At 39.4% G+C, this 13,673-nt stretch overlaps 1 protein-coding gene across 4 annotated transcripts in view; it reads left to right on the top strand.

The window, feature by feature from the left end:
- Positions 1 to 13,673, top strand: part of HERC2 (HECT and RLD domain containing E3 ubiquitin protein ligase 2) — a 117,957-nt gene that overhangs the window by 13,688 nt on the left and 90,596 nt on the right. For all 4 annotated transcript variants that reach the window (XM_065646229.1, XM_065646238.1, XM_065646221.1 and 1 more), the window contains exon 4: positions 6,736 to 6,873. In XM_065646229.1, coding sequence (XP_065502301.1) covers positions 6,736 to 6,873 — 138 coding nt within the window. The remainder of the gene's footprint in view (positions 1 to 6,735; positions 6,874 to 13,673) is intronic.

Genomic DNA, 13,673 nt, shown 5'->3' with positions numbered 1-13,673 from the left:
TAAGCCTCCAAATGAAGGCTTAAATCTGTTCTAGCCTTTTGAAATTAAACTTCATAACTAGGCATGTTATTATGAGAGAGGCTTGGCAGTGTCCTTTTGTTTGGTATGCTTAGTCTGTTTACAGTTGAAGCCTTTGTTTAAGGGAAGTGGACTGAGGAATGGGGCAGAGCTGATACTGCTATTTCTAATTTTGTTTACAATCTTAACAAAGTGACTAAAAGGTCAGCTAAAAAACTGTCCACAATTTGACTGAGAATGTAGTGCTTTTTTTTTTGATCTTCTAGTGTACTTGAGAGTAGTTCAGACACCGCTAATCCTTCAAACAGCGGCAGAATGCATCTATTTAGAGAGATTATTTTGGTGGCGGATCTGGATTTTGTGGGTTTTGTTTTGTGATGGATTTTGCCAAAATGGAGTGATTCTGCACTTGCCCTTTTTTCTTCTGCTGATTGTGGTGCTCATTTGACTCCTCATTGAACAGACTAACTTGGTCAAAGAAGGAAAAGGTTTATGTTTCCTAATCTGCTTGAAATGGGCTCACCAAATGGTCGGATAGGTTTTGCTGGTAATTCATGTGACCCTCAAATAAAAGAGACTCTGTCTAGGAGAGCTATTATTTCAGCGTATTACTTACTGTGCTGTACTGTTGGGTAGGTATTGTAGGTATTATATAGCACAGATTGCATCTGTTCCTTTTCACAACTGGGGTTTTTATCTTCATCTACATAGGTACTGCTAAAACACCTGCTTCTTGAGAAGCTACAGTAATTTAGAAGTTTGAATATAGCTTTTTCAGGCTCTTAACTCTTGGAATTAATGTACAAATTACCTTTCAGTGAAGTTAGCCTTCATAAATGGTGTTGTACTGGCCTGCAGGAGTGGTAAAATATAGACATCTTGCTTACTAAACTTGAGCTTTGAGAAGAAAAGGTTAGCTAAAGCTATTTTTGGTCAGTGTTCATCACATTGTATATTTGATTCCATTGCGCAGTAGTGAGTCTTGGAACCAGAAAAATTGGTGGTGAGTTTGCACCTCTGAACTTTCAGCTCAAATTGAGTTCCATGAAATTAAAATCTAGAGTATTTCAGTCTGTTGGCAGTTACTTTTTTTTGTGTAAGTGAACTAGAAATGTAGTTCAAGAGGCGAGGTAAAGGTACCTACTAGTAATGAGGTTTATATTAAGATTTATATTAAAAGCAATATATTTTAGTCTCAGTATTGAGATTCTGCTGCTATATTGACTAATTTGGAGATAAAGAAGAGACATTGCTGTAAGTAGAACTTTTTATTTAGCCTATTTTCAGCACTTTTGCTTTGTGCTCATCCGTTGCAACTGCTTTTTCTTCACTAGTGCTGTAGCTCTCTGATGTTGACTGAGCTGCTCAGAAGAGGCATTTCATTCTTTCAGGGGATATCAGCCGTGGCAAGAAACTGGAAGAACACACTATTGATAGCAAAAAGCACTTCTTTTCTCTCTAGGAAGAATATGCAAATAGTGTATTTTTTTTCCACTGTTAGCGAGAACATTTGGTTGAGAATAACCTCTTTGTTTTTTCTCCTTGGTGCTTTCAGAAGAACGTGTTTGATAAATGTGTTCAGCAGAGTGTATTTGCATGTTTCCAAGTGTCATCTGAGGACACAGCTGTGGCAGTAGTGATGTCCAGATACAGGTGCACTTGCTGCATAGCATATACTTAAAAGATAATCAGGCTGCCCTCAGGAAATTTGGATCAGATTAATATCTAGTATAGAAACATAGAATGTCCTGAGTGACACACAAGGATCATCGAGTCCAACTGCTGTCCCTGCATATGAGAACCCCATAGTTCACACCATGTGTCTGAGAGCCTTGTCCAGTCTCTGCTTGAACACTGTCAGGGTTGGGGCCGTGACACCTCCCTGGGGAGCCTGTTCCAGTGTCCACCACCCTCTGGGGGAAGAACCTTTTCCTGATGTCCAACCTAAACCACCCTGGCACATCTCGCAGCTACTAGAAGCTATCTACTGAAAATATCCAAGTATTAAGTAATGTTTTTCTTAATAAATTTTTAAGATAGAAAATAATTGCTGTAATTTCTTAAGACATATGAGCCAACTATGCATTATGCAGGTCTCTTGTTTTTTTTGTGGGGTTTAAGTTCCAGGGCAGGCATATAAAATCATCAACTTCATGCCTCTGTCCTGCCTTTGATAAACACCATGGGCTTCCTCTTCTTTTCTTTTCCTCCTTTCCTGAAAGTTGGACCCTTGTCAGCCTAGTGCCATTGAATCCACAAGCTTCACTCAGTGGTGCACCTGCACATAGATAATAAAGTCCAAATGCCACAAGATTACAGAAAGGTGGGCAGAAACCAAATCTTTATGATAAGAGTAAACAGTATGTGGGAATTGTTTATGGGTGCTAGTGTTCAGACCACATATGTATCAAACTGTAGTAGTGAGCAGGCATATAGACTGGCTCCTGTTTTGAGCCTCCTTTCTTGTGTACAAAAGAACTTGTTAGAAGTGATAAGTGCCTCTTTCCTCCCCTCTTTTTCTGCTTCCCCCAACCCAGCTATATTGGCTGTACGCAGGGGCTCAGGTGTTCAGTACTCAGCTGTGGATTATTGTACTCTCTTTGCAGGACAGAGGGAAGTTTGTAGTCACCCTGTTGGACAGTTTGACTTCATAAGTATAAAATGCTTTATTGCATATTCAACAGAAAATTTAAAAGAATACGTTTAAAAAAAATAGCATACCAGGGAAGAAAAGAAGCTTTATTTCTGATTAGGGTTAGGAAATGAGTCTTCTATCTTCTGGACTGCTAGACCTGCAAAGCTGTGCAAACGTGGTTTGCAAATGGTTAGGCATGCATCCTTTCTTAACAAATGACAATCAGTTCATATCTATATATGTTTTTATAGATAAATAAAGAAAAGCTCTTTGACAGAGAGCAAATTATTATTTTGTATTGCAGCTGGAATATTTCCTGGATCTGGGATTACCACATACTGTTTCTGAGTGGTTGTAAAATACAGCCCTTGCCTAAAGCACAGCTCATAGCTTTTTGTCTGGCGAATGTTAACATCTGTTGGGAAACTCTGGCAGGCTTTTTCTCTCTGCTGAGGGATTCCTAAGTATATCAGTTCATTGACATTTAAGAGCAGCACAAGATCATACTGTAACAGATGCCGGAGGCGATTATGCAGTGTCAGTTATTTTCTTAATTGCGTATGAAATGTAAGTTCCACCTTCAGTTACTTCCTTTTTATCCTGTGTTTATACTGGATTAGGCTATTGCTGTGCGAGATGGAGCTAACTTCTAATTGAGGATGGTTACTTCAGTTGCTCAGTTTTGACTGACTATAAGCATACCTACCTCAGCGTGGAGGATTAAGGCTGTAAACCAAAACATAGTTAAGAGCAAGTTCTTTCAGGGAAATGGTACGTGGTTGTTTTCCCCTACTACAATATTCACACTTGAGTCTGAGAAAGATCAAGTTAAAACAGGTTGTCACACTGCACCGTGTTTTTGCGTGCGTTGTTTTGAAAACTGACCTATTAGTTGGTTTTTTGACCTGTTCTGGCTTCACTCAAGATTTCTTCCTCCATGCTCTGCTTTCTGAAAGATCTTTGGGATTCCCTTTTTAAACATAACTGAGCTTCCACAATAATGATGTCTGGGTCATTGCTTTCAGCCTAGACTGATATCAGCTTTGTCCCTTATGGTGCAAGTATTTTTTTTGCAAGTATAATGAAAATTGAGAAGCCTTGGTGGAATAATTTGACATGGGCTTTTAGTAATTTTTTTTTTTTTTTTTTTTTTTAGCTCAGCTACTTCCCACTTCACTCATTGCTTCCTTTTTCTGTTCACGCAGGCAATAGAAAAAAAAAAATCCTTCTTGTGGATTTGTGTGTCAAGGTTGTTTTTATACGGTACGAAACTTAAGTTCCTGACTGGATTGAGACCTTCTCTTTTTGCAGTGAGGAGCTGGCCAAAATGTCTCAGTCCGTAGCCTTTGTTGTCATCCTTTGCCAAGGTTCTGTGAAAAAGCATCAAGTTCTCTTAGAGCTGCCTGTGAAACATAGTGTCTTGGCACAGCACCCTTCTACCCACTAACTAACTGTGGAGTGCATTTCTAGATGTGTGGGTGAGTGGAGAAGCAGTGAGGTTATGGTGTTACTATGGTAATATTCTAAACTACTGGGGCTTAACAGGGTCTTTAGTCACTGCTTTAACTCTATAGTGGAATCTTTGCCTTTAATATTGTTTGCTTGTGCCTCAGAATGAAACAGCTAAATGCAGTCATGTTTCAGACGTGTTATCATGCTGGTGGCTGCTGGACTATTGGCTGTTCCTTTGTGTTTGAGAGAAGCAATTATACTCTTTATGATTTCCATTTAAAAGTGGGGTTTCCAAACTGCTTTTTCCTGTTCTCAAGTGACCTTTGCTATCCCTTCCTTAGCCTACAGTCTCAGCTGTAGCATGCATGCTGAAGTTATGTCTCCTTTTTTCCTGTTCTCCTTCAGTCTTCATCTGCCACCTCCTGAGCAGTAGCGTGTGTTATAAGCTGACTTTAAATTAAAACTTGTATAATTAAGGCACCTTAAATAGTTTATTTTGGGAGATGCTATTGTCTACAGCATAACAGATTTTTAACAGAGGCAGTCACAGATCCATTTACCCCCAGATTAGGCATTTACTTTTTTTCAGATCAGATGGAAAGAATAGTTGAATGTTTTTGTACATTGCGATAGGTGTATTTTGTATGGTCTAAGGTAAGGAGACCTTTCGATCTCTAAGTGCAAAACAAAGATTGATGGGCTGAGGCCAATCATATGAGGTTCAACAGGCCAAGTGCTGGGTCCTGCCCTTGGGTCACAACAACCCCAGGCAGCGCTACAGGCTCAGGGAAGAGTGGCTGGAAAGCTGCATGGAGGAAAAGGACCTGGGGATGTTGATTTGCAGCCGGCTGAACACGAGCCAGCAGTGTGCCCAGGTGGCCAAAAAGGCCAACAGCATCCTGGCTTGTATCGGAAATAGTGTGGCCAGCAGGACTAGAGAAGTTATTGTCCCCCTGTACTCAGCACTGGTGAGGCCCCACCTCGAATCCTGTGTTCAGTTTTGGGCCTCCTACTACAAGAAAGACATTGAGGTGCAGGAGAGAGTGCAGAGAAGGGCAACAAAGCTGATGAGCACAAGTCTGATGAGGAGCAGCTGAGGGAGCTGGGGCTGTTCAGCCTGGAGAAAAGGAGGCTGAGGGGAGACCTGATCGCTGTCTGCAACTACCTGAAAGGAGGTTGTAGCATGGAGGGGGTTGGTCTCTTCTCCCAAGTAACAAGTGATAGGACGAGAGTAAATGGCCTCAAGTTGTGCCAGGGGAGGTTTAGCTTGGATATTAGGAAAAATTTCTTCACAGAAAGGGCTGTCAGGCATGGAACAGGCTGCCCAGGGAGGTGGCAGAGTCACCATCCCTGGAGATGTTTAAAAGACATGTAGATGAGGTTCTTAGGGACATGGTTTAGAGGTGGATTTGGCAGTTCTAGGTTAATGGTTGAACTTGATGATCTTGAAGGTCTTTTCCAACCTAAACCATTCTGTTCTATTCTAGGTGGGGTTGTGGTGAGTCTGGGATAGACTGCAATCAGATGTCCTCTGTCCGGCTGAAGCTCTAAACCTCTTGCTTTTTATTGTCTTCTGAAATATGCTGGTACAAATGTATATAAATTTGGTGTGTAGGGGGTGAGACAGGAAAAAAGACAAAATTCTAATGCTTCTCTGGCTTGTCGTGGCTGCGACATTTGGTGTTGGAATGTCTGTGGACTAGGTTGGCAGGCAGGAATAGAGGAGCAGTCATTTTAAAGAGCCTGGTGAAAATGGCTGGAACTAAACTCTTCATGGGCAAGTTACAAATGCTGGACTTGAGAAATTTTTGGGGATATTTTTAGACAAGGTCAGGGTGAAGAAAACAGTTGCCAACGTGGCCCTTAATTGCAAGACAATCTTGTACATTGAACTGGCTGGAGTTATGGATATGGAAATCCATATCCCCAATGTGAATACAAGATATTTCCAGCTGTCTAGTTCTACCGTGTTTAGAAAATTGGGACTTTCAGGCAGACTTTGATTACAGAGATAAGTGGCTTAATTTCTGTGTTTCGTCTTTATGAAAGTAATCTCAAAAGGATTGCAAATGCTTTTCTGTTGCTTGGGCAGAAAGTGGTGGTATTATTTTCGTTACTTGCTGGTAATTACTAAGATGCTAGATACGTTACAGATGTTGAAGTACTGCTGCATAAAATTAGCGTAAATGCCAATATATAACTCTCCTTGATTTTGAAATTAAGGCAATTGCTATCTTTTTTTCTGTGTTGGAAATGGAGTATGAAAACAAGTAAATACTGCAGAAATGCGGATAGTTGGGAGCAAAATCTGACTTAAAGTCCATTCTTTGTGATCCTTTGCAAGTCTTACATGACGGTATTGATGTTAAATGTTCATCCTCCCTAGGAGGTTACACCAGTGATTTCTGGATTCTAAGGTCACTGTCTTATGAAATGTAACACGAGACCTAACATCTGTGAGTTAACATGCTGCACTACTTCTCCCACCCTGTAATCTTCATGATAGACAATATTGCTGCAAACTTGTGGGCTAGGCATTTCACCTTTACACATCTAATCTGTTAATAGAACTGAATTCAAGGAGGAAGAAGCCTAACTGGTCTTTTTTTCCCCTCCCTTTTTTTCATTAGATGATAGCACTGAATGCCAAACTGCATCGAAGAAAGAAGAGCAGAATGACAAAGAAAAGAAAGATGAAGAAGAGACTCCGCCGCCCACTTACAGGGCCAAATCGATTGTTGAGAGTTGGGTGTGGGGCAAACAACCAGGTATTACAGTTGTTTTGGTCATTCTCAGTGAAGCATTATGTATTCTATATTGATCGCTACTTTTGTAGCATCAGGAAGGAATTGGATCAAATGTACTTGCTGACAGATGCATCTGTTAGGTTAGCGGAATAAGTTGGATAAGTGTTTAGCTGTGATTCAAGTTATACATTTACTATAATTACTTTCAGATTTAATTAGACTTGTGACTTGAAGAGCCAATTTGCACCTTTCATGCTGCTCAAAGGGATGATAAACTGACTTGGAACAAATGCAGTTATTACAGTGAAATGCCTTCAGAATATTTCTTTCCAGTTGCACACGCTAAAAAGAAATTGCTTGGTTTCTGAAGCCTGAATTTTCTACAGGCAATAAAGGTTTAGTAGGTGATTTTTCTTTTTGATTTCATGGTCTGGTGGATAAGTTTGAGTGAATCATGGGAAGAAGGTTAGTTCAATTAACTGTCTGTCCTGACCTTTGCTGACAGTAATCTCACCTATGACGGCAGTGGAAAAATGGTTTGTGTGTTCACATCTTCATGTGTGGCTCTATAAAATACTCGTTTTGATATCGAAGCCAGTTGAAATTCATGGCTGTTATTGTTGCAGAGCAGCAATTCATTGTCTAAAATTGTCCATGTTCAAAAATAGCAGATCAGAAGAAGCTCCACTTCAGTGGCTTGTTTTACAGTTCTGGTTGGTGCATGATATTACCTGATTCACATGTTGGCATGTATGAACTATGGAGATATCTGTTGTGCTGCTTTTGCATTCCCCTCACCCAGAAGAATGTGTAGATCCATGGGAAAAGTATTGTCTCTTCAGCACTGGAATCAGCATCTGTGTGGCCCTGTGTGCTAGGAAAGCTCTTTGGTTCGGTTTGGCACAGGTCAGCTGCCGGTTTTCTGTACTCTGCTCTGTGCCAGCCAGCTTGCCCCCTTTGCGTAAGGACAGGAGGACAGATGGACTTGCTGTCACTCTAGTAGCAGGACAAAATTTTGCAGTGTAGGAGGAATGAAAAGAATTGCCACTACAGTGGAAGGGGGAGGAAGAATTGCATGTGGTGAAGAAATGTTGAGATGAAGGTCATATTAATTTTGTTTTATATTTTTATTTAGTGTTTGCTGAGAGTAAAATAAAACTGGTTTATAAAATGCTAATCTAAATGCCAAGTATCTTACCAAATTTCTTCCACCTGACCAAGGTGTTTGGGAGAAGACTTGGCCTTTAAGTTCACCCTCCAATTATTTATTACAAATTGAAAAAACAATTTAGAAATAAAGGGATGTGTGTGTGTGTGTTTGGAGTTTTCAGAAATAAATAACTTACTCTCTTGTATTTACTTTTAGTGCTTATATATACTATGGTATATTGGCACACACATGGATACTTATTCTAGAAATCACTTATGAAGAATTTATCTAATAAATGTGTGTTCCTTGGACTCTGTTGCTGTTTGTGCTTGAAGCTTGCATAGCCTAGCTGTGACATAAAAATCCTTAAACAGTATTACAAACACAATTGCAGTTTATTTATAGAAATGTTAGCAGGTGGATTTTGTTCACGACTGTAGGTAACTTTTTGTTTTGTATTTGTCAGAAGTATAGCTAACAGCTGCCTTTTGGATCATCCTAGTTTTTTGTCTTGGTAATCAATTTTGAAAAAAATACAGAGAATCACTTCAATTTTTATATTCTATATAAGTGTCTTATAAAATGAGGAAAACTGTTTTAAGCTTTTTTTCTGTCATCCTTCATAAAAATAAAATGAACTTTAGAACATTTGCCCGTTGAAAGCATGAAGGAACTTTTCAAAAGGAGAATTGTTTCTTACATATATTGTTCCTGATCAAGTAAGAATTAAAGACTTACTATGTTTTCATTTATGTTTTGTATTCCTTTTTAAGTAAGGTATTAATTTGGAGATGTGACCTTGGAGTTATTTTACAAAAAGAACTAAAGAGGAATTTCAAGTGTGTTTCAGGGCAATACTGTGAACTATTTCTACTGAGTTTAGTGATTTACAGCCGTACATTATGAAAATAGTATCTAGACATTAGACAGTGTATATCTATGTTTCAGAAGTGCTGTAATACAATCTTATTTTACCAAGAAGTGTGGAGGATTGAACTTCAACAGGTTAATCCAGGTCAGTGGGTCTTGTGACATCCCTCCCCCATGAGGGCTGAGAAATTTTGAGAGCATACAAAAACCCTTGCTCATAAAATGTGTTGAGAAGCAGTACTTTTTGACACTGCCCTCCCCCCTCACAGTTTTGTTATCCTGGCACAAGTTCAGAGAAGCAAAATGCTTTTCCTAGTTCTAATTTATGCTGAGATCACTGCTCTGCCAGAACAGGGCAAAGAGGTCATAGCTTTTTTTGGGAATGGTCTTATTATGCCAAGTACTGTAAAAATGTGTAAGATAGTAATAAATACACGGACAAGTCATTATTTGACTCGAAGGTGATTTTCCTTCTCTCTTGCACCTCAGTGTTCATCCATTTCATATTCAGCTATTAACTGATGTCAGTGTTGTACTATTGAGGCGTCATTTTTGACATGAGTACCTCTTTAAAACATCTTCCCCCTATCCTATTCCTGCCAGGTTGTATGTTCTTTTACCAGGTCTTCTGGTTCTTCCTAGAAGTCTTGTTTTATTACTTTCAGAAGTTTCCTGAAAATATTTGGTTTTTAGTCTCTTACATGGTTGGGAGAGAAGTCCAGGTGTTCAGCCCTGGATACGGGAGAAAAAGAGGAAACCCTTTGAAGTGCTTGATCAAACCTTACAGAAAATAGATCAGTATTTAATTTTCTTTGGCTTCTTTTCCTTAGTCATGATATACTTAAGGTTGTCTATATTGAGTCAGACCAAAGGACAGTCTAGTCCAATGTCCTGACTGCAACAGCGTATATAACAGTAGCCAAGTGAATAATTAGGTCCAGTGTTTATGACACGTTATCTGAAGCCTATAGGCTTTGAGCCAGAGGTGGTGGTATGGGGGAATGTGAATGCGTGTTTGGGTTTCCCCACACCCTTTTATTTTTCTGGAGCATATGTGTGCAAGGCATACTGTCTTTAATACTTTTGATGTTGATTTTTTTTTTCCTATTAATTTGTCTAGTCTCTTTTGAACATTCTGAACTTTTAGCATCCACAGCTATACGTAGCAAAGAGCTTTGTAATTCAGCTGTTTATCACATGAATGTTATCTCCTCCTAGTCCTTGATTTCATTTTGGCATCTGTTGGATTCATCTAATGCCATGTTGTTCTTATACTGAGAGAGGTAGTGAGTGGATGTTCCTTACTTGTCTTCCTCAACACCAGTGGGGTGGGTTTTATTGTGTTTTAAAAATTCTATCATAATCACCCCCCAGTTGTTTCTTTCCCTCACCGAAGATCTTATTTCATGCAACTTATTTGTATACAGAAGCTATTCCAAACTCTTAGTTCTTTCTTCTGTGGTTTTTGTTTATTTGATTGTTTTTCTATATTTTTATGCCAAGGATTGTAGCTTGGGAACTGTATGTACTACTTCAGCTCTGAGTACCTCATGGGTTTCATGAAGTGCCATCATGATCTCTGGTTTTCATTCTGTCTGTCTTGATACCCTGTTTATCCAGCTACTGTTGTACGGTGGAGCAATTTCTTCTTGGAACTACCCTGCTGTAGTGCCAAGATCTCGTTCCTGAGTGGAAGGTTGTTTGGAGCCCCTTTAACAGGGAAAACTGGAATTTTGTTTCACTTGCTCATAAATGTACATCTGCTGTTTTTTTGCTCACTTAATTGCCTGCACATTTTTGCAGTTGGCTGTCATTGTTTCTAGTGTAGTACCAACAGACTTAATGACCTAAATATTTGTCTCAATTTCCACACAATTTATGCATGCATGCAACAGCAGAGGAGCTTACACAGGTTTCTGTGGGACTTGCTGTTGTTATTACTCTTAAGTGTGTATCGGCTATTTATTCATAGTCTCTGATGTGTTCCATATATGCATCTATGAATGTCAAGGGTTCTAACCCTTAACATTTAATATATATCACTATTAGGTGTTTAGAAATGTCTTCAATACACCATGTCTTTGTAGATATACAATCTGAGAGATTTCAGTATTTTTGACTTTGGTTCAAAAGAGCAGCTTTCACTTAGAGATGAGTCCTGTTCTTTTTTTTTTTTTTTTGGTTGAGTTCAGGTAAATTTTATTTCTTGAAAAAACAGAAACAGCTCAACTGATGCAGCAACTGTGTTTAAAAGGTTAACTTCAAAAACTGTTAAATAGCTTATGATTCAAACTCACTGTAATTTGGTCTCATTTCATGTGTTTAAGATAGCAAATATTGTATACCTACAGACAGTTACTTTAAATTCACCTTAACAACTATCTGACTAGAAAATGCTACTTTCTACTTGAAGTTTCAGTAGGAATGCTACTGTTCTGTTTCCCTTGTAGGACAAAATAAATGAGGAAATAATCTTAATGGAAATATCCTTAAATGAATAAGCAATCAACAGTTGAAGTGGGAATATTATTTTCTTGTGTAGTTGGATCTGCTTTATATTAGCAGTGAATTAAGCCATTATGCAGGTAAATCAGTGTCATGATGTAACATTTCTGGGATTTCTTCATGTATGAGTGAGAACTTGTTTGCAGACAGTGCTGCATCTTGTTTTTCAAATATTGTTATGTAGCTGATTGCACTAAGAAATGCTTTAGAAGCAATACCTAAGGGGGCAGGTTAAAATTACCCATGTGAATGCCATGAGAAGTTGAGATACATGTCACTACCAACAACAGTCGAATCTTTCTGTGTTTGCTTAGTGAGAGAGGAGACATGCAGAAATCTCATCTAAGGGCCTTGTAAGGGCTATTAGTTAGACAATTATACCTAAATCTGAACTGTGCACAAAAATAATTAAAAGCAGTCGTGGCGTTGAAAAAAACCCCTGGTTTTAACTTCCTTTATAGTAACATTTTCTACTTTAATAAAACTTCTTGATAATACTTTCAAGTTTAGGTTTAGAAATGCTGATAAAAGAATGGTTCAGTCAAGGGATGAAATTTGACCTGCTCTCTTTTACATTTCACTTCTCAGAACTCCTTCATCCCTGTTTCACTTTGGCTTTCTTACCACTTGGAACAGATTTTTAACTCACATCCTTCTCCCCCTCACCCCCAACTTGAAAGCTGTTGTCCAGCTCTGAGTGTCTGTTGGGTTGCTGTTTATGCTCTTAAAGGGGTATGTTTACGTGTGTGTTTATTTTTCACATGCACACAAGGCTCAGTTCTTGCTATTTTCTTCTGTGCATGAGTATTCGAGCATCGATTTAAATAAGTATTCCTTACAATATAAAACTTTGAAAATTAAGTACCCAGCGACATAATGAGAGGCATTCTGAATGTACATGCAACTGCTGATTATTTCACCTGCTGAATACTAATAAGGTGAGTTCTGCCGATGGACATCTTTTGAATAGGGGAGCAGACAGAAGGAAGCTAAAAGCTAAACTCCGTTCAGGAGTTATATTATTTGTTGGTATAAAATAACTTTGGGAACATTTTTAGCTTTGTTTCTGAAATAAATTATGTGAATGTGATTGCATTTTTGTTTTTTGCTCTAACTTTTGAATCCATTCATTCTGTGGGAGTGGCTTGCAGGGCCATTAGATGCCTGTAAGCCAAGCCAACTGCATTCTCTGTCTGCCCATTGTCCAGTGGAAATACCACATAGTGGAAGGGGAAAGAGGAGACAAAACAGGAAAATTTCTAGGAAATTAGTTCTGCTGCTGACAGGAATGTGTACTCATTATAACAGTAGATTATTGGCAAATTCTGTTTGAAATATGTTTTGCATTTTTAGATCTGAAATCTCTCCACACCGTAACATCTATATTTGCCTTTACTAAAGCTTGTGACTCAACCGAAGTCATTGAAACTTTTCAGTTTGATATTGGCATTTTCAAGGCCTTTAGTTTACTCATTAGTAGCCTATGTTGTGCCATACAAGAGCTAATGAAATAAGCATAAAGAAATAATTTAGAATCATGGAATTATTTTGGTTGGAAGAGACCCTTAAGATCATAAGGTCCAACCATAACCTAATACTGTCACTAAACCATGTCCTTAAGAACCTCATCTATACATCTTTTAATCACCTCCAGGGATGGTGACTCAACCACTTTCCTGGGCAGCCTGTTCCAATTCCTGACAACACTTTCCGTGTAGAAATTTCTCCTAATATCCAATCTGACCCTTCCTCGAGCAACTTCAGGCCATCTTGTTTTGTCCTATCACTTGTTACTTGGGAGAAGAGACCAACCCCCTCCATGCTACAACCTCCTTTCAGGTAGTTGTAGACAGCGATCAGGTCTCCCCTCAGCCTCCTTTTCTCCAGGCTGAACAGCCCCAGTTCCCTCAGCTGTTCCTCATCAGACTTGGTGCTCCAGACCCCTCAGCAGCTTCGTTGCCCTTCTCTGCAGCACCTCAATGTCTTTCTTGTAGTGAGGGGCACAAAACTGAACACAGGATTCGAGGTGGGGCCCCACCAGTGCTGAGTACAGGGGGCTGATCACTTCTCTAGTCCTGCTGGCCACACTATTCCCGATACAAGCCAGGATGCTGTTGGCTTTTTTGGCCACCTCAAGACACTGCTGACTCATGTTCAGCTGAATGCTGACCAACACCACCAGGTCCTTTTCCTCCATGCAGCTTTCCAGCCACTCTTTCCTGCGCCTGTAGCGCAGCCTGGGGTTGTTGTGACCCAAGGGCAGGACCCAGCACTTGGCCTGTTGAACCTCATACAA

Source organism: Caloenas nicobarica, chromosome 1 (genome assembly GCF_036013445.1).
Source record: "Caloenas nicobarica isolate bCalNic1 chromosome 1, bCalNic1.hap1, whole genome shotgun sequence".
NCBI classification, from domain to species: Eukaryota; Metazoa; Chordata; class Aves; order Columbiformes; family Columbidae; genus Caloenas; species Caloenas nicobarica.
The sequence above is the reverse complement of the archived record's forward strand: the minus strand, read 5'-3'. Positions and strand labels throughout refer to the sequence as shown.